At 39.1% G+C, this 27553-nt stretch overlaps 1 protein-coding gene across 2 annotated transcripts; it reads right to left on the bottom strand.

Moving 5' to 3' along the window:
* Window positions 1-2355: 2355 nt before the first annotated feature.
* Window positions 2356-17726, bottom strand: LOC113173688 (rho GTPase-activating protein 6-like). 2 transcript variants are annotated; one of them, XM_026377193.1, is made up of 13 exons: window positions 17465-17726; window positions 9441-9582; window positions 8769-8840; window positions 7748-8001; window positions 7422-7617; window positions 7203-7258; window positions 6949-7099; window positions 6658-6806; window positions 5656-5835; window positions 4807-4904; window positions 4352-4584; window positions 3714-3800; window positions 2356-3628 (listed from the first exon to the last, which is right to left on the bottom strand). In XM_026377193.1, exons 1-13 carry the CDS (start codon window positions 17609-17611, stop codon window positions 3075-3077), a joined length of 2319 nt encoding a protein of 772 aa, XP_026232978.1. In that variant the 5' UTR covers window positions 17612-17726; the 3' UTR covers window positions 2356-3074. The 2 variants fall into 2 exon arrangements, with proteins under 2 accessions (XP_026232978.1, XP_026232979.1); XM_026377194.1 differs by lacking the exon at window positions 17465-17726 and adding an exon at window positions 12244-12613.
* Window positions 17727-27553: the final 9827 nt, after the last annotated feature.

The following is a 27553-nucleotide window of genomic DNA, read 5'->3' as shown; positions in this document are numbered from 1 at the left end:
TGATTTAGAAAGCACTGAGATTAAATTTTAAAAAAAATGAAAGAAATGTAACTAGAAAGCGTTACTACAAACACTCTTTTCCAAAGAAGGTAGAGTGAGTTAAAAATGGCATCTTATCAGAGAAACACTCAGGTGTCTAAAACTTCACATTCTGTTCATAAAGTGTTGAACTTGCCTAAGCTGAGAGGCAATCACTGTTAATCCCTTAATCTCCAACAATCATTTTCTCTAAATAAACTTCATCACCCAGTCATGACCATGACTCCTAGAAGCCACTCTTATTGACATTTGAGTCCTGTGGCACTCTTCCATTCAATAACAGTCTGCCGGCTGGTTTTCTGACTGTGTTTTCCATTTTCCATTAGTGAAACATCGCATCCATTCATTATTGTCATATACAGTCCTTTGATTGCTGTGTAGTTTTCCTTGCTACGCACAAACAAGACACAAGAGGATTCATAAATCAGCCCAAAAGGCCTTTTTGTCTCAACTTTTGAAAATGTAAATGCAGCACTTAAACTTGATGCAACGGTGATTGATGGCAAGAGCTTCATTTGACTTAAAGGTACACGCTCTTGAGTGCTGTAAAACCATTAGGGAGCCAAATCCTTGAGGTCTACAAACATTATGTGTGGCAATTACAGAAATTTAGTCAGTGTACAGCAGCATTTTATGTAGTCCAGAGCTGATGACACAGAATGGACTGAGGCTTTGTAGTATCTGTGCCATAACTAACACCTTAATGAGCTCCAGTGAGCTCTATTTTCATTCTGCAGAGATTTGTATATCAATCTCGACCTTGAAACCCCAGGGCTGGGGCTCTCTTGTTTCTGGACACTCAGCCTCATTCTGGCAGTGACCTTCATCCGTCCTCCCTGCAGCTGCTCCTGATGCCAGCAAGCGGGATAGACAGGATGGACCCCCTGTTGGGAACAGTTGCAGCTCTCTGCCAAAGGATCAGTTTTCATCCATCAGAGCTGCGAAGATAAGATGTGAAATTAAATATTTGATCTCGATTGTTTGTTTTCAGGAGGCCATTCACAAATGAGGGAAAAAGCATCTCCGGGCTGTTTCTTTTTGAAACAGTGCTTCGCCTGTTAGTTATTAGGACATCGAATTATAAAAGCACACTACTCCATTTGCTGCGCAGATGCAAAAGTGAAGGCAAACTGCAGTGAGGTTGGATTCTCTGTAAAACACATCCAGACATCCTGTTCTGTTCCCTTTGGTCTTGTCAGAATTGGGCTGTGCGGTGGTGGCCCACAAATCGTGGCGTTGAGGAAATCTCCTGGTTTTGTTCAACAAGGGAAATGTTTAATATTAGGGAGAGAAAGTTCTCAGATTATTTATTACTACACTTTAAGTTCAAATGTGATGATTGCACATGTCAGAAATCAGAATCATTTCTAGCAGTTTGAGGAAAGTAATCAATCTACTGTTTACTTAAGTAGGCTACACAGTATATGCACTCCCCGATTTGTATCAGCTATATTTATTATGGATCACATTTCACTAGCATCCATTTAGTTCATGATTGAAATATATCCTATAAAATCTAAACTCGGTTATTTACAAACATAAAAGAAACCATGACGCATCACATGAAGCCTTCATTTTTTGCCATCATCTATTTTTTATGTAAGAGTTTAGAAGGTATGAAAGGCTCATTAACCAACAAGTAGAGTGTGTAATTAATTATTAAATCCCTCTGTATACTGTAGATTCACAGTGTTTATACTTTATAGTTTAGAGAAGCGTGCAAACCAAACATTTCCTGGTCTTATGTTGCCCTCTTCTGGTCAAGAAATGTAACTGTTTCACTGTGAACTGCAAAGATTGAAGTTGTCATTTGATTTTAACCTCATGCTGATTTCTGCTCAAACTCTCAGGGCAAAGACAAAAGTCATTTATTTTCTAGCATCAGGAAACATAGCTACTATATCCATCCTATTTTTTATTTTTTTGGGATGCAATGGCACAAATTTAATTAATTTTTAATTATACACCCCATATTTCCTTGTGGTAAATTAAATATACACACATATATAATTTCTGCAGTACTGTATCATTGTCACATTAAGTTAGATTTAGCCACATACTGTCAAACACTGTCACAAGCCCTGATTTAGCCTGAATGAATGAAGAGCGGACCCATGAATTCCCCACATCTACTGATAAATGTCTCATGCCACTGCACAAACTAGATCCATCTTTATTCCATTTTTCCTTTTCGCTAAACTTATGACGTGTGCAGAGTGTAGATGACTTACACGACAGCTGCATCCTCAGGATCCTGGGCAAGTAACAGTCAAACCGATGCCAAGAAAACAATGAAAAAAAAAACTGTGTAATTACTTTGAGTGCTACTTTGTTTTCATTTATTTTGAATGTATCAGGCAGGACAGGCTGAGATTAGTTTAATGGAAAAAAATGTAGAAACAAATCAGTTTTGAGTGACAATAGAAAAAGTCTAAATAATTGTCTTTAAATTACAAAAGCCCTGTGAATTTATACTGTAATGTATATGCATGAAAATGATGTTACTTAACAATGATTCCTGCATCTGAAACACAAAAACTATGGGTGTGTATAGATAGAGAGGGGGTGCTGAAATGTGACGGTTCAAACTAATCATTAAAATCTAGCAATCAACTGTATTACAGTGTCGTAGCCCACATTCAAAACATACCATCCAGTTTTAGGTTCCCGACAATAACAATTTCTGCAACTACGAGGATTACAACTGGAGCCTGTAAGGAAACTCAGTATTAATGTAGCTTTAAACTGGGCTTTTCATATTTACATTCAGCATTAAAAACATTTATGGCTTCAAATGAAGCATGAATAAAATTCAAGTCTAATTATGACATTCAAGTCTAACATTAGGTTGTGACGCAATCTCTATGAACTTACTCTACAAGAGAAAGAAATAACCTACACAAACATACAAAATCATATAAAACGCCTACATGATGTTTACAGTATATACACAATTAAATCAATATGTACAGTTAATTACCCTGCCAAAATAAAGCTAAAGTTATCTTCAGTATAGTTTAGAGACAGAGGGCGCATCACACTAAGCTTTCTGGCATGGCTTCTGCATTTTCTTTTGAAAGTATCCGCCATATATGCAACTTCTCTGTCTGCCAGTCCGCCCTACCAGGGCTCTTTCCTTGTCCCAGTCCAGAGGAGTCAGCTGGATCTACAGTCTGGTGGGTAGGGCTTTGCAGGGTTTGGGGGTCAGACTGACACGAGACAAGAGAGGGTGTGGAATGAGAATTATGGGTCTCCCTCAGCGATCCAGAGAAGGGAAGAGGAGACAATCTATCCATGCTGACATTAAGTAACGGACACACAGGGTGTCCTGTCCTCTCTGTCAAGCTGTCCAAACTAATGGCGGCCGACTGGTCATTCAATCCCTGATGTAATGAAGATTCTGGTCGTCTTTGTCCTCGCTGGTCATGAGGACCACTGTTGCTACGAGCCACCGGGGGGTGTGGCCTGCACTCCAAAACATCCAATAGCGGTGCCGTGGGTCTGACGGGCAACTTGTTGTTACCGTGGTGACTGCTGAGCCCCTCAGTTGATCCATATGACTCAGATTCTGACACGTCTCCAGGAGAGCCTTGGAGAAACCATTCATTAACATCCAACAACCCTTACACATCTCAAAGACCATCTGCAGCAATGTGTAAAAGGGATTATATTACCGGTAGTGTGATGGCTGGTGAAATCCATACTGAACAGCTCGTGCCAGGTGTCCCAGAAATTGTCAGTGTCACAAACTGTTGAGGCCTCTAAATAGCAAAATAAGAGCAAAATATAACAGAGACAAAATTATTCCACAATTCAAAAAGCAGCTGTTCTTCCATGTGCAACAATTTTACAATAGATTATATTATTATACATATTAAAATACAATGAGACCATTATTGAGACAGATTTAAGGAGCGTTTGAGAATATCTGCTTATTTACATTCATGTAAGAAGAATTAGATTTAAAGATCAATATTCGTTTATATGATGGTAAATACGAAACAGTCAGCAACCACTTAGCTTAACTTAAAACCTAAAAACTGGAAAGAGGCTCTGTCCAGACAGACACTAACTAAATATGTGTTTATTAGTGTAAATGTTAAATAATTCATTTTGAACAGAACCTGCTAATGGTTTCTCTATTTGCAATCGTTATGCTTAGCAAACTGCCTGCTGGGTCCAGACACACAGTTACCAAATAGAGTGGCAGTGGTATCAATTGTCTCATCTTGGCAAAAAAAAGGGAAATGGCACATTTCTGAAGTTTAAATCACACTTTATAAAGTTTCAAACTGGTATAAATTAAGTTCACCTTGGTCTTTAGGAGAAGTGCTTTCAGAGAGTTTGTACTGCTCAGATAGTCTGGAGAGTCTCTCTGACAGTGGACTGTTGTCCTCTCCGTATTTACACAGCAGTCCATCTGACAGGATAGGAGAGTTGTTGTCATAGGGAGACACCTCTCCACTAGATGCTTTGATAGAGTCGTTGGACAAGCATCTTCCATCCAGAGCGAATGACTCTTCTGTTCCAAGAAGGCTTGGATCACTGCAGGAACATGACAAATGACAAACGGATTACTTCATTTTAAATATAGTGTATTGTAATTGTATTGTATTGTAAATGTAATGTAAACTGTTACAAAAACATATCATCAGGGAGTAATCATGAAACATAATATAAAAATATATAATGTTTTATATATAATGTATTAACTTGGAAATGGGGGCCGTGCACAGGCAAACCCACATGAAACACAAAACAACTCACGAGCACTGAGAAGCCTTCCTCCGCAGTAAGAAATCCACAACATCAGGATCAGTTTCTAACAAACTCATCAGCACCTCGTTCTGCAGGTCTGTTGGGACCTGCGAGAACAAAAACCCTGTTTCACTATAGTGTACAATAAAGGATGACTGCTGTAAAACTGTATTCCTCATCTACTCCACTTCTCTATATCTTTCTCCGCACTGCATATAGATACAGATACATAGATACAGAATTATCACCAGACTGAGAATCTTTTTCAAAACATCTGCCTCACTGGTGAATTTCCCAGTGTTCACACAGTGTCTACAATTCAATATGGCGTGTTACCAGGAACAAGATTATGTTTTTATGGTGTAAGGAGAAAATAATTAAGAGAAGTTTAGAAAAAAACTATTAAAGTACAGTAAAGTAAGGTTTCAGGTACTCCGTTTAAGTGCATTACCACTTAAGTTGCAGGTGAAAAGCAGAAAACACAGTGTAGATACATTTGCGCACAATCATTGTCTAATAAACACAACACGAGCTGGAATAACACTTATTAACCTCTCCAGTGAGGCTTGTCATTTGCCACGCACTGAAAGGAGTATTTGATAAGCTTAGCTTTACAAGGTTCAGGAGTGGGAAAACAAATTGCACGGGTTTCTGTGTTTTAGTGTAATACCACTTTGTTTTATTCTCTAAACCTATAAAGCTAACATTTCATTTCATTAGATGGCTCCACTCCATTAAGTCTAAGAATTCCCCCTATAAACACCTTTTTTGGCTGGAGTTGGCTAGATTTTTTGATTAAACCCGCTGTTGTTCTTTACTATTTTAATGCCTTCTGGATTTCAGCACAGGATGGCTTACCATAAATAATGTATCACGTGTATTTATCATCCTTTGGACCACGCTGATGATGGCTGTGCTGTCCTCTACACGGGCAAAACTCTGCACTGAAAACTCTTTGTCTGAGTTTTTTTGCTTGTGTAACAGGTTAGGTCCAAAGATGGTAGCTAAATTTAGTGATGTCATCTTGTTTCCTGTAATCTAAACGAACAAACAAACAAACAAACAAAATAGGGAGGATTCAGTTATGTGAACAGCCTACAGCCACAGGTATACACAGACATAACTAATTCGTATGTGAAATGTTAGATGTTGTATAAAGAGATAAAGACTTTTGTGACTCAAATGATTTGTATTATGGAAAAAGATGGTGCTACATTGCCCTGAATTTTCTTTTCACCGGCCCACGTGCTTATACACAGACTGTGTTTCTTTTCTCCAGACAGGCCCACCTGGCACCCAAGACATGTTGGGAATGTGCACCTAACACGGGCCTGCCATCATCAATAAAGCAGAATCTGCCTTCTTTTGTTCAAAGAGACCAACTAGTACATTGCTCAATGTATGCTCCAGGCCCCAGGGCAAGAATAAACTGGTTCTAAATCCGTGGGAAACTATTAATCTCCATTGTGAGGATTAGTACTCAAAAAAGTAAGATTAAACACAGAGAGATAATCATTACAACATACTGTAGAGCAATGTTGGGCCAAGGTTTAACAGGAGAAATGTGATGATGTCATGTGCATCAAAATAATCTGAATGTATATTTTAAAATGTTGACAAGCTCCAGGTGTAACTCACATCTGTCCTTCAAAAATCACATCCACCTGCCTTGTAGTTACTGTGAGACTTCATCATAATCACATTAAACTCGTAAAACAGTTCATTCTTGGTTATTGTCTTGCACTAATGTGTATATATACTGTACTGTAAATCTAATTTTGTTACAGGCCACAAAACAGCAGATGGTGCCGGCACCTGTCTTTACATTGCCATTCAAACGAGAATGTACAGTTACTTTACCTTTTGTCCGTCATTGTCCAGTTTGTCTCCAGCATGTTTGGCCACAGTAGACAACAAGCAGAGAAGGCGCTGCAATGTGTCGCTGTTGCACGGAGGGAGCAAAAATATCAGGAGCTGGATGGCGCTGGCTTGGTCTGAATAATCCAGCACTGCAGAAAAAGAAGCCCACGAGATAAGGTCAATTTCATATGAATTAAATAAATGTTTCCCCAATAATTAATTCCAATAACAGCAAGTGAGTAAGGTGAGTTTTTCTTGTGTGTGTTTATACAGAAGGCTTTTACTCCTCACACATTGTGTTGATGAAGGCTGTGTAGAGTTCTCTCGTCAGCAGTGGGTCAGGCAAGTCTCTGAGGAACTCTTTCAGCAGTGCAGCTACATCATGGACACTGTTCTCCTCATCAAAGTGTACGTCCCATCCCTGGTCAAACTCCTCACGAAGCTGGACAAAATATTGTGACAATTAATGCAACAGAATTATAGCTCACACTGTAATAAATGCAAATAAATAGACATGCCGAGGTCTTTTTATAGCCGCTCAGTACCTGACGTACTCTCTTCTTCGAACTTCCAACACGAAAAATTCCAACAGTCTCCAGGCCTAAGCAAAGATGAAGACGGCCAGTGTTCAAAGACATTCAAAATATATCATTCATAAAGTTGTGACTAAATTGCATTTTTTATTTGTTGTAATTTTACGCAGCAATATGCTCACAGTTATATACTGCAGTATTCTAATACAGTGCCACTTTTCAGCTTTGTACCGTGTTTTTCCAGGTGCTGGCAGCAGAGATCCACTATCCTGGGCACCTGTCTGTAAATAGGGTTAAGGCTAAGCTTTTTGTCTGGGTGCTTCTTCCTGTTGCAGGCTGCCTCGTCTGGCAGAGACAGCTGGAGGGCCTCCAAGAGCCGAGACTGGTTATCATCAAGGTCAGTGATGCAATCCACAGACACGCCACCCTGTCAAGCACATGGGTGACAATCGTACATACAGTAATTACACTAAAAATGTAATGTGGTGTGCAAGTGTAAGACACTTTTCCCTGTTGCACTATAACAGCATTACAAGTTTATTGACAGTGAAGCCTACCCTCCTGCATGTCCGTGGAGCGGTGCCTGGAAGAGCTGATTCATTAGGGGTCTCCGAAGTGGAGCTGAGAGACGAGGTACTGCTGGAGAACTCCTTGTTTGCCCTTTTGACGTTGGAGGTTAGGCGAAGGAAGGATAGCATCAATTCAGTGGGGTCACTGTGTTCCTCCCGCTGGGCATCGTGTCGCTGTTTGTGTGTGCGGTCATTGGAAATGACCTGCGACAGCGGTATGCCAAACACCTGGGGCGTAGTCTCTGTGTGACGGGTAAGGGCAGAACAGGGAGATGTAAAATTCATCAAGTTGACAGGGGAAATGATGAATTCTTTAAATGCGGCAGTTAACTCCACATGTTCAATATTTCATCATTTAGATCTTGTATTTTTTGTTCAGTTAAATAAATATAACAAGAGAAACGCCAAGAGCAGTGCTCCACAGTATGCTCTCAATATTCTGAGTGAGGGAGAACATAGTTACTGAATTGCCTTTGTAAACAATAGAGGAAAAGAGGAAAGGGGCTGGTCACGCTGGAGGATAGGCTGTAATGAATGAGCCACCACTTAAGACTGTTTTTGTTATTTCCCTCGACTGCCTGACAGAGAACATCACTTTCCTGCCAGATGGCTGCAGTGGGCGGGGGCAGCGTGGTTGTTGGAGATCGCGGCTCTCTCTGGTGATGTCTTTGGTGTACAGTAAAGATTCGGATCACGCGAGACTCCATTGCTATAAACAGCTGGGAATGTCTGCTTCAGTGAGCCTATACAGCTTTAGTCAAAAGGATCAAAGAGTATCGTTTCAAGTGCCAGAGGCTGACTAGCCTAGAAACTGGAAGTTCAAGTATGACATCAGTCAGCGGCATAGAGACCTTACATTAACATCACTGAGCAGAGTATGTGAAGCACTAAACAGCATTAAAGTTCCTTATATAATTACTATCATCATGCTGTAAGGGGATAACGAAAAGGAAAAAAGCAGACATAAGCAGTTTATCAACAGTTTAGAATATATCCTGAGCTGCATTACCTTTGTCTTTATTCTTCTCTTTAGATAAGGAGTCCAACTTCCTCCTAAGTAACTTCTTGTGCTTGTGGCCACCTGAAAAGAGAGTTAAGAAGCCTAGTTAATATGCTCCTGTTCGCTCCTGCTCCACTTGATATTCTTAGCCTCATTTCTTTGACTGTTGCACAAGTGTCAACAAGCACAGACAAACTGTGTGCAAAGTGTGAGCATGAATATTAACACGTAACCGTAGTTCATAATGGAGTCACAACAAAACAAAATTTAAAGGTTTTTTTTCCCGTCATTCACATTTCATTCCACAATTGGCAAGTGTGGCGTGACGGTTAATAACAAGGACGTTTCCTAAACCAGGATAAGAATGCCAAGTGGAAATATAATCTTTTCAGTGGCCAGAGATTAATCTGCCCATTATTCCACAGTAAAGTTAGACAGCCTCACAATTTGAAAAGAAATCATGAAGCAACAGGAGTCTAAGACCACTACACCCTTACACAACAAACTGGAGAGAGAGGGAAATATTTTCTGCATATTTGCTGTTCTGCAAGCGTTTTATAAGACATGCTGCGACAAGCTGTTGCCTGGCAGAAATGAACAACTTTCAGCATAAGATAGGAACCTTAGGTGTACGTGTGTGTGTGTGTCTGTGTGTGTGTGTGTGTGTGTGTGCTTTAATACATTTAGGGATGGTGATGTGGCATCCCAGGTCACGATCCCGAAGCAAGCGCCTGAAGGCCACATCCTGGAGACGAACCCTCTCCAATTCTGAGAGGCTTTGCAGAGGGACAGGCTTTGGGCCAACGCCACCTCCCGACACATCCTGAGGACACACAGACAGACAATTATTCATGCAACAAATAAGATACCTCTATCACTGTTTATAGACTCTTTACAGACCCCTCAGTATGCAGGAACCGACAACTATCTCTGCTTCACAGGCCAACTGCAGATTAAGGCCTCATTAATCATCGGCTTGAGAGAAGCTGACACCGTCTTACACTGTTAAGACAGTTTGTTTCTGTGTCTGAGTGGGATTAACTTCTTGTTGTTGGCATGAACAATGTGTGTTGTACTTTTTATTAAGTCTTGAGCTGTTTTCTGATCGTAGGAGAAGGAGTTGTAAGGTGTGGACGTTCGTGATGCTTAAAGGAATGTGTACCAGTAAGGACTTTTTCAGTGGGCCAGCTGTATTAAAAAAGAAAGCAGCTTGAGGACCGAAAGTGTAGATGATCTTATTTTATTAAGTAGCAAAAATACTAATAAATAATGCATACATACATCACCAGAAGTAAATCCCCACTCTCCTCACTAAAGTATATAATAAAATGCGCATTATTTCAGGCCCCCTACAGTACACCCTACTGATTTTTGAATTGATCTGATCAAATAAAAACCTTTAACCAATACTTCTTTAGTAAACAGTGCTACAGGTCCATTCTGAACGTTTAGTACTGTACTAATAACGACGAGGCAAATAATCTGATCTGAAATCCTCAACCTTTGAGCATCTCCATGCTGGAGATTATGGTGCTTTGATCCAGCACAGTCAAGCCAATCATATGAGCCATGTTCCAAAGAGGCTTAGTAACTCTTTATCAGGATAAGGCTTACACTAAAGTGGCTCACTCCCATTAAATGAGAATTAGGACTGTGCTACTGTGGCATGCTTTTTTTCTGGATCGCACACAGTATGATAAAGTACATTCTAAATATTACAACCATGTTTTTACTATATGTTAACTATATGGTTGCTAGCCTGTGCCCAGTTTGTATTTGACAAACAAGTGGGTTATAATAAGCAATACACCGGCAATTTAGAGACTCTCACTATTAGAATAATAAAAGTAGAAGAATACTGTCTTAATAGCCGAAAAACATAATTTGGCGAGTAATGTTTTAAGTAAATAATAAATTAAGGATCATGTAACAGACCTCAGTATCAGATCAAGTCTCATGAGCACAGTGTGCACCATCTACACTGAATAAAGTAAAGTAGTAGTAGTAGTAGTAGTATAAAAATAATGTGAAATGCAGTGAGTAAGTCATGTTGGCTGTTTCTTTTTTTTTTTCAAACCAATTTTGTCCAGACATTCCTTGGTGTGACTGTTTGGGAGTGGAAACGTTCTTCCTATCTGATGTGATAGTGAGCTGGGTTCCTGCAGCTTCTCTCTGTCATCAAAGTGAACTCATCAAGACAAAATGTATTACTTATTTGTGGAATTGCAAGTATTGCATCCAACATTTAGATGCAATACCCATTTTGCACATCTATAATGACAAGCGTGGCTGAATATTTTCCAGACACAACATACTGTACAAGTGCACAATTGCTCTGTACATTATTAAAACCCATCCATTATGCACTATTAGTTCTTATTGAATTTGTCATAAGAGAGATATGTGAATAAAAATAAATAAACAAATCTGTTGCTGTTACACTTAGTTACTGCCAAAGCTGGATGTTTCTGTACTGTTTCTTATTTCACTGCAGTCTTCATACTTCATAATATTAAAATGAAAACAACTCCCCAAACAACATGAAGCATCTGACTTTCCAGGAAGACACTTAACGGTCTAAAGGTGTTTGTAATGTTTGTTGTTTTTGACATATAGACTGTATAACTATAACGAGCTTTTGCTGTGGAACAGCATTGTGCATAACCGTGCTGTAGCTAATTTTAATTGAAAACACTGTTGAAAAGCTTTTGTTAGCACACCCTGGGATACAATGACAGGAAATGTGTGAGGTAGTTCATATAATATAGCTTGAAAGCTCAGATTACATTAATCAAGTGTACTTGAACTGGGTCCAGAGAGGTGAGCAATACTTGCTGGTACTCCGGAAGCCATTCAATGGGGCATTATGGGAGTTTCCCTTAAGAACCATTCATAACCATTCATTTATCCATATTATTTATTTGTGTGTTGAGTGAGAAAATTGTGCATTACAGGTTGAAAAACTATATTTGCTTACAGCTTTCATCCTCTGTCACCTTATTTTTTTTTGCAAATACAACCACATAAAGTTTTTAATCACTCACATCCCATTGTTCTTAATAACAACAATTTATAATGTGCTCCACATACTATGCTCCATTATTTTCAAGACAATTTCATGCAATCATTAGTAAATCACTGTTATTAACACAAAGTGTCGGCGAGAGTAGCTCAATAAAAAGACACTGATGTTGAGCAAGATGGTTATGATGAGGGGGGGGGGAAGTGGTGCATGAGTGGGAAGTGTGTAAACACAGAGACCAGCTCAGTCAAACACCTCAGATCTGTTGCTAAAGCTCAAACAACAACACTTGTATGCGAGGTAATCTTAGAAACCTTGCACACCCTTTAGGGAAATGCAGTTCAGTACTTCAAGTGAAGTCACATCTCTTTGCAATAGACCTGTTTCATGCAGTTTAGAGGTAAAGCCAACGCATTCATTTGGCACTGCTAACTTTCAACCAACAGCAGCACAGTTACTCACATGATACTTGCTTCTTCGCTGCAGAACAGACTCTCCCATTACAGAGACTCGGGTTTATCGCGGAGCCTGCAGACGCGCGGAGCACCACTTACTTAAAGACGCGTTAACAGGCGCCATGTGAGCGCAGACCAAACGCAGCCCTCATGCTCAGCAGGAGCAAAGCCGGGGAATCCGGGGCTCTGAAACGGGCACTGAAAAAAGGTCCGACAGGTTTAGGCAGTGATCTCCATAACGGTGAGACAGGAGGGTTGGTGCTGCCTGTGAAGGGCTGTGTCGTAACTTCGACCTCCTTACCTGCGGGTACACGCCAAATCCACGCAGGTTTAGTCATCCACAAAATATTTATCCGCTGGGAGTGGTATTGTATAGTCTAGTGTTAGATGATAACAATAGCATCTACTGACTGTGTGTATGGTTCGTTATAGTTTTAAAGAATTGACTAAAAACATTTTTGGCAACTTCAGATTCTCGCCCTATAAATACTACAATACCCAGAAGCCCCAGCATTCACCGTTGGACGATAAGCCAAGGCTTATAGAGCACACAGAGAATCCATCTAGGCTATCAATAATATATAATAACTGTTTAAAGTGTAATCAAAGGCTAACTGTCTGCTCTATTTCCAGTGTTATTATTACACAGTATAAGAGAGCACAGCCAGGTTTCACGAATCTCCACCAGTCTTTATTCATCCTGTGCACACTAACTCAGAACTTAATGAAATCCTGTTTTTAGAAATGTTTCCATTTCTCTTAAAAATCTTGCTCTGTCCTCTTAAAATGAAATTTGCAATACCATCAACTCCGCAAATATGAGAAGGGGGTCTGAAAACTTTATGAAGCCATGCTTTTCGTCTTCCTCATTTAACAAAGTTAATTTCCTTTTGTGAGATTCAAGTGGCTTTTGTTGCAAACGCCATGTCTGTCGGGGTGTCTCTCGTCCATGGAGCTCAACAGAATGCGCATGACTTTTCATTTAAACACTCCAGCAGCACAGTACTTTTAAAGGGCTCGCTCTTTCTGCGTCATTACATTATTCCACACATACAAGTGTTTTTCATTTATTGCAGGACATATTTCCATTTTTTTTTCTAAGCTTCTTGCCTTGATTACTAGCATGCTAAAATAGAGTCTCATGTCATTAGTTATATGAAATAAACAACAAGTCAACAAAGTCTCACAGGGGTCAAGAGTGATTCTGGTACCCAGAGAAAAGCTGGCATACGGGCAAAAATACACCACAATCATTCAATATACCACAGAACTAGAAATTTAGCCTCCTGGGTAAAAAAATCTGTCACGTCTACTTTATTCCTTGTCCTAGTTGTTATTGTCCTCATTTGGACATTACATCAATACATCAGAATGATGAACAACTCCCTCTCACAGTGGATTTAGCAGGAGAGTGACGACATTTCCATTGACTCTATTGAAATTTAGTTTTATTCAACCTATTTTTTCCTACGGTAACACGTAGGAATCAGCTAGGATTATGACGTCTGTTATATTTTTGACTTAGCAACTACTATTGAAGGAAATTGACGATACCATTCAGCAAATTCTTAGATTAATATATAAAAGTGTCTAGGTTGTCCGTCAGTTATGGCTGTCATTTGTTTTGTCATCTATATATTATCTTGATTATTTCTGCTGTTAAGGGTTGTAGGTGGGCTGGAGCCAATCACAGCTGTCATGGGTCGAGAGGCAGATACACCCTGGACCGATCGCCAGTCTATCAAAGGGCTGACATATGGAGACAAACAAACATTCACCAAATGGGCTGTTTAGAGTCACAGATTAACCTAACTGCATGTCTTCTGGAGGCCTTAATATCTGTAGGATGTCCAAGCAGACACAGGGACAACATACAGACTCCACACAGAAAGGCATCTGGCTAGTGGATCTGAACCCACGTGGTTCACCACCACTTCACAATACTACTCACATTATCATGTATTGTATTAAATTAGATCTTTTGTTGAGTCAAAAATATAAAGCAATGTCCAATTTTGTCTTTTTTTCTTTCACTACTTTTATCAGTTTCAAGTTTTTTCAGAGAAAATTGTTTTCTTCTGTCTTAATGGAGTACCAACATCTGTACATCTGTACTTACCCTAAACAGATTTCAGATTTCAGTTATGTAACCATACAGTAAAAAGTACCTTATTCAAACTACTGTGGAACAACTTGTGTTTAACCTATGTCTAACCAGCACTGTATATTTCCTCTCGTCAGACACAGACTGGACGCTATGTTGGTGCAATTGAAGGCAGCATATTCAATTCCATGCCATTCAAAAGGACAGTCTCCTGTGGGAAGAAAAATTTGCCTTAGGGACCGTAGCCAAGGATCAGGTCATGTTGCTGTACTGTGAGAAATAAGAGTTGAGGCTTTCTTCATGTAAACCAGATGTCTCTGCTTTTCGTCACAACTCAGACTACTGGAAACACAAGCTCATTTATAAAGAAATAACACTCACACTGCTTTTTAAACAAGCAGGGATCATGCTTTACGTGCTTATCATTTGAATCATACATGTCACAGACACAACAAAGCTAAACTACAGACTTCAATTAGGACGTACGCAATATGACTCAACATCACATTTCAGTGACAGATTTCATACGCAGTGCCTGACAAACTCTTTAACAAGACACATGCACGGTCTGAGGTATAACACATGAAGTGCCTCTTGTGAAATGAGAGTCTTATAGAGCTGGGGCTGTTATTGGGTGGGGATGCAGCAGTGCAAAAGGGGAAATACTGTCAACCTGACTTCATCAATGTTATTGTGACTGTATCTTAGATACTATTGTTCGTGAATGAACCTCTGGTTGCACATCTGCACAACCAGAAAATGTGGCTTACTTTACTGACTTGAAGTGATGTTTGGATTCAATAAAGTACTAACTTGTTGTTAGCATAAGTTGAAAGACAACATTGTCCTGTGAGTGTTCACAAAGGATCACAAACTTTAGACAAACTAGTGTAAAGTTGAACTAAAGTGTCTAAAAATACCCCAAAAGTATAGGAGTGAAGCATTGTTTATTCATAACATCATAAGTGAGAATATCTAAATTAAAGCTGTAACCGGTGATTGTTTCTTTTTTTTCTAGTTTATCTAGCAAATAATTTATACTTTAGTTAACTTACCCATAAATAGTAATTATAACTTCTGTCCAATGACTAGTATTTTACATTTTACATGAAAAAGGGGAGTAGTCATGTTTTCCCTCGGCTGTTCTAGTCCATTTAATTTTACTGGCCTTCTGTTTTTATTCTGGTGGGGCTGCGGGTGTTGCTATTGCTACAGCCCAGCAGATCTGCCCCATCCACCACCAAGCAAGACAAAAAATAGTGTTCCCATTTCAAATGAATGTTGTTGCATGCCGAGGAAAAACTGTCATAATAATCAATTTCACTATTAAAATTCACTGTACGGAACAGTTATGCTGCTGTGTCATCATTTTGAAGTCAGAGAGCCCCAAGATGGTTTATTTGTAATTGCGTGTGTACAGAAATTGTGCTTCTTTGGTAACATTAGGACACTGAAGTTTTTCAAAGTGTGCAAAAGACCATTTGATCAGGAATCCCACACTTTTTCATTATGTCTGGGACTGGACTGTATACTCTCTGACACATTGACAGGTTCTATACATTTCTGCATTACTCCAGCACTATATTTTATATATTGTACATATTATTACTGTATTTTCACAATATGTCTGAAGTTATTTTCCTCAGTGGACTGAAGATTTTACAACTTTCCAACAAGGTTTGGCAAAATATAGGATGTACTGGATCTCTGAGCATAATGGTATAGCCAGCACAGAACCACTTCCCAAACTCATAAATTGCATTGAATATCCTCTCTGACGTAGAGCTGTCTCCCATGTTAATCAGATTTATTCAGATTTACTGTGATTACATTTCAAGGACTTTGGCTGAAGGATTTGGGTTCTTGTTGATATTATAGACCTATTACAACGTCATACCTATGATCCATTTCCATTGTACTAAACCAACATTGTTACCAAGAGGACCAATTATGAACATATGCCACTGTTATAAACTATTAATCTAAGAGGTTGATTTCTAACGAGAAACATCTGCAAGTGCTCATTGTGATTGATTTTAAATATAAATGTGTGCAAAGGCTGCCATAATATGTGCTTTAGACTAAGGTCCATTTACTGTACTTCTACTATTGGTGTGGTGTAGTTATTACAATAATAGTATACAAATGTAGAAAATTAAGTAAAATAATTTATTTATTCCTTATTCTCCTTAAAGTGAATTAAATAGCAGATTTTCACTAAGGTGGAAATACCATGAATAGCTGGATTTTCTGGCTCATAAGTTGTTAATTAAGAGTAATGGGTTTGGAAATGGCTGCGCACAGATTAGCAACGCACATACAATTGCTATCGTTAACTGTTTGGAAGCTTAATATTTCACAGGAAAGTAATAAATTGACACCTATTACAGCCACACAGTGTTTTTCCAGAGCTCCACCTTAAAGTTCATTTTGTGACTTTTTTTTTTTCTTTGAGAAACAATTTCCAAATGTGACAGAGTTTTCCAGTCACACCTAAATCACCAAACACCAACAAGTTAGCACAGGATTCCTCTGACTTCATGTCAGCATGGAGCTGAGTCACTTTTGGTGGACAGTGATCCGGCAACAAAATTATAGTTTAACAAAACGTTTGGTAGTGTTTGCCTCATTTGTCATAGATGATGGAGAGGGTTGGTGATGTTGCAATAGTCTGAGAACACGATTTCCTTTTGAAAGTTTCAAAACATACTCACTGCAGATCAAAGGGAGACACTGACAGTGTGTGTTGGTCTACATCATCCTTTAGGGAATTCCAGTCATTTCCGGAATTTGGATCCAATACAAACGGTGTGGATAAGTTCAGCTTTAATTCCTGTAGTAATTCACACTAGCAGCCTATATTACATATGTAATGAGATAATAAAACAGTGATTTCTAATACTATCTAATAAGTAAATATTCCACATCACATTGTGAGACAGGTTTTAGGGCACTCTTGGTTTGTGGGAAATAAATACATCTAACAAACGTCTAACAATATCATTAGGATCTCAATCAGGTCGACGACTTCAGTCCAGTTAGGTTTAACATATTTTCTGAATGTAATTTAAACTTTTTCATGAAATAACACCCATCTACCCTGTGACGCCGTCAGCTCACTCACCTTATATGACGTCTCCTCAGCTTCGGTACCGTAGTGTCGCATCAGCGCCGGATCCAAGCTTCTGGTCTGCCTCAGTCTCCGCTTGGAAAGAGTTTTGGGGCTTAGGGAGCATGAGAAAACGCTGCTTAACAGTCCCTGAGCGGACATGTCTCCTTTCGTTGATCAGGTAGTGGGTGAACAGGTGTAAAAGATGATTCATATCTGTGCCCGCTCCGCAGCAGCACGTCCCGTGCGCTTCACCATGCTGAGCATTATGAAATACGCGCCGGCTCCTCATCACCTCCCATGCTGTGACTCAGTGCTTCCTCCTCTCATAGTGTAGCTGCGATGATAACCAAAGTATGTTAATTACCCACAAACACATAAACAAAGAATGAAGCGTACACGGAGGGCAAAAGTCCATAATTCATGCGTGAGTGTGGCCGTGTGAGCGCTTGTTTACGTCGCTCCTGCTGGTAAATTCAACTGTGAATTGTTATGCACACAATTAGTAATAAAAAAAAAAGGTAATTAAACTCCAAATGACTAATGCAGTTTATAAAACAAACAGCACAATTAATTACTACAAATAAATACAATGTTCTAGTGGCGTCAAATGATTATTATGTATTTGTGTATCTACTGTGCATTTATTTATCTAAATCTAGTGAATCAGTAATTATAATATTTTTATACTCTTATGTTCTTTTATAATAGTAGTACTAAGTAGATTTGTATGTATTGTGGTCACAGTGATTATATGATTTAATACCCCAACTAAACTCAAGAACAATAGAAAAATAATGTTATATAAATAAACTTACATACGTTTTTTAAATATATTACATCAGTACATTGTGTATATATAATGTTTCTGTTTTCTGTAATCTGGATATATGACATAAAAACAGTTTTAGGGTTGATTAAGTTGAAACAGTTGTAATTCCGTGTGAAGTATCCAATGGTAGTTTGCAAGATTTACAAGAATACCAAAGAAGATACAGCATTTGAATGTCTAGCACAGCCACAGTGTAACAAACAAAAACAAACCACAAAGTTAAAAACAAGGCTTTTTATGTTTGGCTTTTACTTGAAATGCTGAGAAACGGAAACACTGGAGAGACCATGCCCAAATTCAAAGTCCTCCCTGGATCACACTTTTTCCTTGGGCCGTTGAGATACTTGGCATGTGGTGCCCAGGGAACAGACGCTTCCTGTGGGAGTCCTAGGGGAAGAGACCTGTGTGATAACATGACATGTGAACCAGCACTGTATGGTCATGATAAGGATTCATCAGATACCAGAGTCCACCAAACAGACAGGGGAAGTGGTGATAAGCGGGCGGCTTTGCGTTTGATCCACGTATTTGGTGGTAGCGAGGACTGGAGTAGGAGTCCCAGCAGATTCTCATCAGACTTCCCGTTATGTCATTTCTCAGTGGGATAAGTGCAGCTCTGGGAGTTTACATCCACTAACTTCATAAAAGGATGTGATAATAAATATTTGCACACACACAGGTCCTATAAGTGGGCTTTTGGAATACCTTGCAAAAGTATTGGGTTGGTTCCAGATTTTAATGTTACTAGTGCAGAAGTTGGCATTTTGAAGATTTACAATTGCAGCATGAGTGAGAGACACAATATAAGGAGCATTTGTTAAATGTAATTCATATTTCTGAGCAACAGTGATGATTATTCTTACTTGAAAGCAGCTGAACAGCTTTCAGAGATGAACTTTATTGACCAGTGCATCATAATACACTAGAAATACAGATCAATGAGCAGCTTGCTGATGTGCTTGTGTCATATTTTAAAATCTCCTTGGAACTACACAGGCTTCTGGGAAGTAGTGATGAGAACACAGTTACAAACATGTTTGCCTGCAGGAACATTGTAGACTTCTAATTCCTATACTTCTATCACACTCGGGGGCAGGCTACACTGGCTGTAGCATGATGTGTTGAACTTTGGGTCTTTTTGGTGAATCCCTGAGATGTTGATAGACTGTAGATTGCTGTATTTGTATCTGAGTGACAGTCCTCCTTGTTAAAACTTGCCTGGTACACTACTGACCACTAGATGGTGGTAACACTCACATTATTGATGAAGGATTGATTTGGATTGATTAGATTAACATGTTTCAGGGCACTAGAGCAAAAATGAGCTGCTGGGTTTTAAACCCCTGATGCATCACTTCTTTGTGCATTATGTATTTCTATGCTATGGCCCTAAACTAAACACAAATCAAATGCATCTGTTAAATATGTATAAAATATGAAACTAGATTTTGTCACAGCACTGCTTCTTCAAGCCTCAAGTCAGATAATGATATTTTAATGTCACAGCAAGCTGTGCTTTCATAATGGTGCATGTGGTATTCCCATATTCCAAATACAATTACAGTTAATCATATTGTGACAGAGAAATTGCCAAACAGTGAACCTGAGGGTTCTTAGGGCCCTTGGGATCCAGCAGCTTGGGGCAGTTTTTTTGTTCAAAGATAATGGCCTGAATTTTAGAAGAAGCCAATGCAATAACTGTGCAATGCAGTCAAATACAATAGCATCAACTTTATGTTACATTAACACGTTCTTAAATTTCATACTCTGACAATAAAAACAATCTCACACAAAAATACTGTAAATTTACTTTTTAAAAAATAAAGCAAAATCTACTCTTGTCTGGCAAAAAATACAGAAAAGAGAAAAGGTTTTATTTATATATTTGTTTTATACTGCATGCAAAATCATTACAAAACTAGAACGGAATCAAACAAATAGCTGTCTTTGTTTTGAGCATATGGTTTTGAGTCAGACTGCAACAATTAGTGGCTGAATTTTCAGCTTCATTTCTATGGTTCTGGTTTGGAGAGTACATGCAAATGACTGACATTAAAGCATTCCTCTGACTTTCCTCTGTTACAATATCCCTTCTCTTCTGCCTGCTAAAACTACAAGCTATTCGTTATCATTCTGTATAGACCTTTTTTGTCTTTTGGCTATATTAATGCTTGATAACCCAGTTTAAAATTCTTAGTTGTTATTATTGCCTGGTCAGTTTTTAGTGATTACAAAATATTATGTCATGTTTGTAGACTCCTGTGGTTATAATATCAAATGAACAGCAAATAGCACAATATAAATTATTTAGTAAAACAAACTACACTACAAAAACATGGAATACTCAGTTATTACTGTTAGAAACTCAATTGACAATGACTGAAGCAGTTTAACATGGCTGAGCCCTGCTCTGATGCAGTGCCCTCTTTTTGTCACTTGTCTGTGCTGGTACACTGTGAAGAACCGTTTAATGCAAGCAGCCCATGGTGCACCTTAAAACCACATTAAAGATGTAATCTGTCCTAGTGGAGCACCAGACAGTGAAATGGTGCCTTTCGAAATGTTGCATTTACATTTATGGCACCTATGTGTCTGCGACTGCAAATATTGAGAAATAACCTTCATCAGTTAAAAGACAAATGGTTTCCATCTGAAATATTACCTACATGAGATGATTTTTCAAAATGACTGCTACATAGGCAAGATAAACAATTTGTTTCCAGCTATCATTTATGTCTCCTTTCTTTATTAAGGTCTCACAAAATTGTATGGTTCACACAGCAGAAATTCTAACTCAGTGAGCCATCACAGATACCCTATCATTTCCTAAAGATCGTACAGTCTGAGAGTCGAATGTGAATGTCTTATGTGTGTGCCACCCTAGTGTAGAAGCATTTGTGCAAAAGCGAAATACAATGCATTTATCTTTTTGAAAATGGAGACCTTAAGACAAAACACAATTTCCAATTCCTTTAGTAGAGTGCAGCTATATCAGATTGGTGACTGATATTATTACTCAGATTACCATCTCTAACATCTTCTTTACAGTAAAGGGGAAAAAATGAAGTAATGGTGAGAGGAAAAATGCAATCTAGATGCCAGACAAACGCTTAATTAACCACTTACAGAAACCATCTCTGCATCAGAGCAAGGCCGTGTCATCTCACATTTCTACTCAACCTGATCCTTCAAACATTACTGGCCGCGAGGTATTGATTTTTCATTCTTCTCAATTTCCTCTTGCTGTTAATAGAATTTACACCAGACTGTCAGTGCTTTGAGGAGGCCTCCCCTCCCCATACACGACTGGCAGGATCTTCTCATCCACACAGAGGGCACATTCGACGCTCCTCGATTAGCTCCAGTAATGATCAGTATCTACCTGAGAGAGAGGACATGGAAATTAACAATGCGCTCAAGAATGAAATCTGTGTTCACAGTTTGGGCAAAAACCAAGAACAGCAGGGGTGAGTCTGAGGCTGTTTCTGTTCTTTTCTCCCACAAGCCAGAGACATTTAGTATTGAGTGACCTAAATTGGTGATCTATGAGGGTATGAGGCTATTTTTACCTGTTTACATTATAAATTACAGGATCTTTAACAGAACAGGTTTATAACAGGATTGCTTGGGGATTGTGAATGCTGCACTTAATTTCAAATACCAGAGGTTTATTTGTCATTTCCACTTTCAAAAAACTATTAAGAAGACATTTAGTTTGTTAAGGACTGAAGCGTAAAAAGTAAACTAATTGGAAACTATATAAAACTAACTACTTGAAAGATGCAGTTGTTTCTTTAGGACTGAGTCAGCAGATTCCTATTTTCACGTGTATTAATTAATCATAAATCACAATGTACAATTTCCCATTTTACCATGATCACGTGCAAAAAAACAATTATCATCCATATTATCAGGCTAATAATTATTGTAATCCATGGCATTCTGCATGATGCATGGTCTCACAAATGCTGGCTGAGAAGCTTGGAGCGCGGCCGGCAGCAACCCAGTGCCTCTGATTCAAGCGACAACGCCTTGATGACCTTAGCAGCTTTCCATGGGCACATTGATTTTTCTCCCACATTACAGATAATTGCTGGATGCTGTGAATCCTATCCTCCCAGGGCAGCAGGGAGGAGCTTCGGTAGTGTGTTGACACGAGACCGGCTATCTGATTTGAGGAATGTGATATCCTGAGATCTCATTGACTGCAATTGACTTATGTGTTCTTCCTGTCTATGGTATGAGTAAATTTATCAGCTCACTGGAGGAGTTGTTTTCATGCTTGTGTTCTATTTTTTATCTTAAACTGTAGCCGATAAAATATAATAGGTAACTGCTTTCTGATGAAACAGTTTCATTAATCAGTAGACTTTAATGTTAATGTTTGATTTAAATAATACTGACACGTTGCAGGCACTAGTTAGAGCCAGGCCTTTATTTGACTTATGTTTTTTTTTTTTCAATTAATTGTGCTTAATGACCTATTTGTCGTTCTTTTATGATGGCAAAAAGATGACGATTCTACTGCAGCAGACGGCAGAAATCCATCTGTAATCCTTAGTGAGGGCCAAACATATAGTATCTCTTATATTAATAGGAGTTTTCCTGTTCTGCATGAAGTGAGTGACTCTCATTTTATGCTACTACTGGCTGCATCCACTTTTTATTCTGCTCCATCGTGTAATAAAAAAGTGACTTCCACTGTTATTATGTGAAACACAAATCTAATTTGACTGGACTGAAAGTCAACTTCCATATTCAAATCTTTTGTATGTGGAACTGAGCAAAATATGTGGAACTTGACTTTGTTTGTTTTATCTATGGTTAATGACTTCTCGTACAATTTTGAAATTTTATTTTGTTTCATGTGCCCTGTATTTTGCTTGTTAATCATTATTTCCTAACTGTGTATTGTAATCATAAAGCAATTTGCAAAGAAGTATGCAGCTTCACATTGTTCTAAGGAAACAAATGAGCCATCCACCCACACAGTGAACAGGACATTAAATGGGAGGGCTCTCACTAAGCACTCTGCCTATTGCTACCACTTAAAATCATCACTGTCATGACCACTAGACAACATGCTACATGTGATTCTTAGTTGTGTGCACCGTGCAGGATTTATTATCTTTGCACATTTCCTGTCCCCACTTTAAGCATTGCAGCCTGTGTGACAGGGAAAAACAGGCCACTGATGCAGCGCACGGTGGCCCAGGGGCAAGTGTTGGTCCACATGATTGGATGGATGCATGTGTCGTATTTATTTCACAGAAAGCTCTGCTTTTGTATGCTTTAACCTCACGTAGAGCTTCTTTGTGGCCATATGGTCATGCGTAGTTAAAAAATAATGTGTAAATTTTTGTACTTACTGAAGAATTTGCCTTGCACTGTACATGTGTAAATAATACGTTAAAACATTTGTTAACATTATCATGTTGTTACATGGGAAGTTTTACTTTTATGGCTCGTTTCGTGTACTTGGCACTGGACGTGTTATGCAAGCAGTTCCATTTGCTTGCAGAGGCGAAGACACGTGCCTCAGTTCATAACTAATGGAGGACTGTGTATGCCATTCATGCATGAGAGATTCTGCATGGCATAGTACAGCGTGAACTATCATGACAATAAAATGCCATGGCTGCATGGTAGAATGCACTAAAATCTAAACGTGGTGAGAGTAAATGTACCATGTTTATTAGATCAAAAATATTGTATGACAAGATGCACTGTTTGACCATAAAAATGCATGAAAACATTGAAAATATGTATAGTAAAATAATACCTGATGTTACTTTATAACATTTAGGTTAAGATCTAATTCCATGGTTTATATAGGATTTAGGTTTGGCTCTGTTAAAGGGTGACAGTTGGCAGGCAGCTAGTGATAGACCTTGGATTATGGTTGAAGCTTAATTTTTAAGCCCTCATGGATGATAAAACACATGCCATTTCCAAACGCTTCATACAGGGATCATATTAATATTTTAGATAGTGCAATTTGGTTATGTACTGAAATGTTGTGAATAATGCCATCCAGCTGAAACAGTTGTGTTTGTGATTTCGTGAACAGGAAACACTCAAATCTTCGGGTTTTACTTTGAACCGTCCCGCTGTGACAAGTGGAATAGATGCTGAAATATGAAAAAACCAGCAGTGAATGCCACCCAAACAAAATATGTTTTTCATGCAAGCGTTACTCATTGAAGCAGCCTTCACTAGCACAGCAACCCTTTGGAGTCCAGCTGTTCAGCATTGATCCCACTGTGTTTTCTGATGCACTGGCCCGGAATGTGATGTTATTTCATTACTGAGTCAGAAGCGACAAGCTCGGTCTCCTCCCCCAGGGCATTGGCCACTCACTCAGTGACAGGGGCATTGTATGTAATCATAACTGAATGGCTTAGTCAGACAAGCTCAGTTGCCTATGGAAAGTCCAAATCAAGCAGAGAGAAACTTTGGAGTCAGGAGAAAGGACAGGCGCATACATCAGTGAAAGAGGCTTGAAAGGCCTGGACAGGAAAAACTGAACAGTACTGCGTTAAAGACGTGTCATCAGCAATGGACCCAGACGACAATGAACTTGGTATCTTCACTGTCATTCAGTGAGTACTGTGCAGTGGTTCCGTGCTTACTTTCTCCTTCAGTCAGGCCTGATTACTGACTTCACAACAGTGACTGTAGCTATTGTAAGAATACTTGGGCACCACGACCATTTACAGTTTAGAGAGGAAGACGAACAGGTTAACGTCTGATTTCAGTCTTTCGTCATTCATTTTGATGAGAATCAACGATTGACCTAATTAATGTGTTTAAAAACTAATTACTGAGTTTGTTTGCTTTGTGTTCGTTGTGATGTGGACTAACGACACTGTGGTACACCTAACTTATTTTTTACTTCACAGGAATGATGTTCCTGTGGACTGCTGGTGTTTTCCTTTGAGATTCACAGCTCTCTTCAAAATAATTGTTTACAGTTTTTTCTGGGAACACTTCCTAGTTGAATACTGAAGTACGTAAAGTACTGAGTACGGATATTTCCACTGAAACATATCTGTACGTGTTTGCTGTAAGGTAACCTCTATTGCACTGTTTGTGGCTATATTATGACGTGATAGCAGGAAAACCACGCAGTCATATTTCAGGCCAACTGGTGAATACGTGTCCATTACTGACCCTCTTTTATCTCAGTTTTTTATCTCAGTTTTTTGTCTCTACTAACTCCTGAGGGAAATTTCTGTCTCGTTAGCTGCTTAATGCAGCTCGTCTGTCTAAACCTCTGTCTGCTTCTCAGTGCCGAGTAGGAGTAGTTTCTGGAGTTTGAAGATGTGCTGGTCTGGACTGGTAAACCGTGATCCGAAACGCACAATAAAGCTCTGTAAAGTTGAGGATGAGCTGCAGATTCTGGTGATGAGCTAAATAAATGGATCAAGCATGCTTCATAACCTGCATGCTAACCAGGCACACACTACCTGTATGTGTCTAGCATCTTGGCAGTATCCTGGGTGTGCTGTTTTATTTACTCCACACAGGAGAGGCCTCCAAGTATTACTTTGAACTTTATCAGCAGGAGTAGTGAAGCTGGCAAACCAAATCCATAAGCTTTTGAAAGCATAGCATGACTCAGCCAGGTAACACTTCACTTCTCATCCTAAATTACTCCCACTAAATATTCATGGCAAAACAGCGTTCAGATCTTTAAACTTAACCCCCGAAAGCTGTTTAATTCACTGAATAAATCAGCTGCAGCACAGGCATAATTAGCGTCGCACTAACAGATTGGGAAAGTTTAGGTACTGATGTGGCTCACAGGCAGATGCAGGGTGACAAAACACACACACAAGCAAAACATTGCAGATGAGACCTTGAAGTGCGCTTCAGGAAGTCAGTTTGCTGTGATGGGTGCTGATACAGGGTGGAAGTGTAAGAGTCACTGTTGTATTTTAAAGACAAACCCCATGATTCAAAGGCAAGGGTTGCACAGTGTAAGCACCTTTGGGTTTTAAATGACCAAGTGTGCCAGAATGACTGAAATCAGCTGTTTTAAAGGGGACTTAGAGAGAGGCGAGTTAGGGATCAGCAGGGCAGCAGGATTTTATTGGTCAAAGCTTCAGCCATAGTCTCCTTAGATCATGCTTCTGTCTGACCCTAATATTCTCTGCCACTCACGTTGGCCTCTGGGCTGCAAGCCCAAATAGACAAACATAACTGTCCAGAATATGCTGAGTCTCTCAGTCCTGGAGCCACAGGAGACCATGGTTGCATTTGATTACAATTACTCGCCATGTACTCCTCACTCATCAGTGCATCATGGATGTCTTTGTTGTACTCCACAAAAAAAAAGTATGTGTCATGGCATAAACTATTCTGTTTCCAAATGTGATTAACATAATGATTCATTGCACTATTTTAACCCATTCAGTCAACTCACAGATTCAGAGATGGATCTGCTGGGGAAAGCTGATGGTTTCTTCTTTTTGTTCATCTAGTAGCTGTGGCAGCAAACAAATCTGAGTCTGACCTGAGTGGAAGTGACAACAATTTTTTTTTTATTGCATGTATCACTCTCAGCAAAGGCACATTGAATCACCCTGCAGAGCCTTGCAAGTTGTGGCATTTAAATGTGGGATGGTTGCTAAGCAGTTACAAATCGCAGCATGAAATTTCTCAACTAGTTGTACTCTCTGCATTTTATTTATGTGTTTAGCCTGACATCGCCATCGACTGTGCTCTTCATTGTTCTGTCAACCTTCAAGCCTTCAAGTTTATTGACTTTATGAACTATGCTGACGGTAAACAGCTGTATTCAAACTACTACTTGCAACAAATATGCTAAACGGTGCTTAATAGAAGTCTTGTCAGCACATCACAGATCAAGATAAAGGTGTAAATTGTCTCTGTTGCAGTGAAAAGTTCCTTTTATCAAAACTGTCTGAGCCACATGAAGAAGCAGCTCTATGGATCAAGGCTAATTGGCTCGGGGTGATTTTTTGACGTGCGGTGCCTCATCTGTGACGTTTGATTTAAGAAGGGTGATTTTTCTCACCTTGGAGTAATAAATTGGAGTAAAATGATGATTCATCTGGGAATTAGATGTTGGAATATTGAAACATGGAATTATTTTATGGCAAATGGCCAATTTCCTGCTCATTGAATTTTTTATCAGCATTTGAAACCCTGGCATGAAATATAGAATCCCACGTACTTTGAAATAGCATTTCATCTCGAGCTAGACAGAGAAAGAATTTATTATTATATTAAGATTTGATCTAAAG

This window comes from Anabas testudineus, chromosome 21, assembly GCF_900324465.2.
Source record: "Anabas testudineus chromosome 21, fAnaTes1.2, whole genome shotgun sequence".
Lineage (NCBI taxonomy): Eukaryota > Metazoa > Chordata > Actinopteri > Anabantiformes > Anabantidae > Anabas > Anabas testudineus.
This window is presented reverse-complemented; position numbering and strand designations above follow the sequence as displayed.

Bases quoted from the DNA above. Each gene is read 5' to 3' on its own strand.
- LOC113173688 (XM_026377193.1), bottom strand. From the start codon at position 17,611: ATGTCCGCTCAGGGACTGTTAAGCAGCGTTTTCTCATGCTCCCTAAGC. The intron at 7,100-7,202 runs GTACTGAGCGGC...TATTTTGTCCAG, and splicing joins CGAAGAAGAGAGTACGTCAG to CTTCGTGAGGAGTTTGACCA. The intron at 6,807-6,948 runs GTGAGGAGTAAA...CTTTTTCTGCAG, and splicing joins AGCCTTCATCAACACAATGT to TGCTGGATTATTCAGACCAA.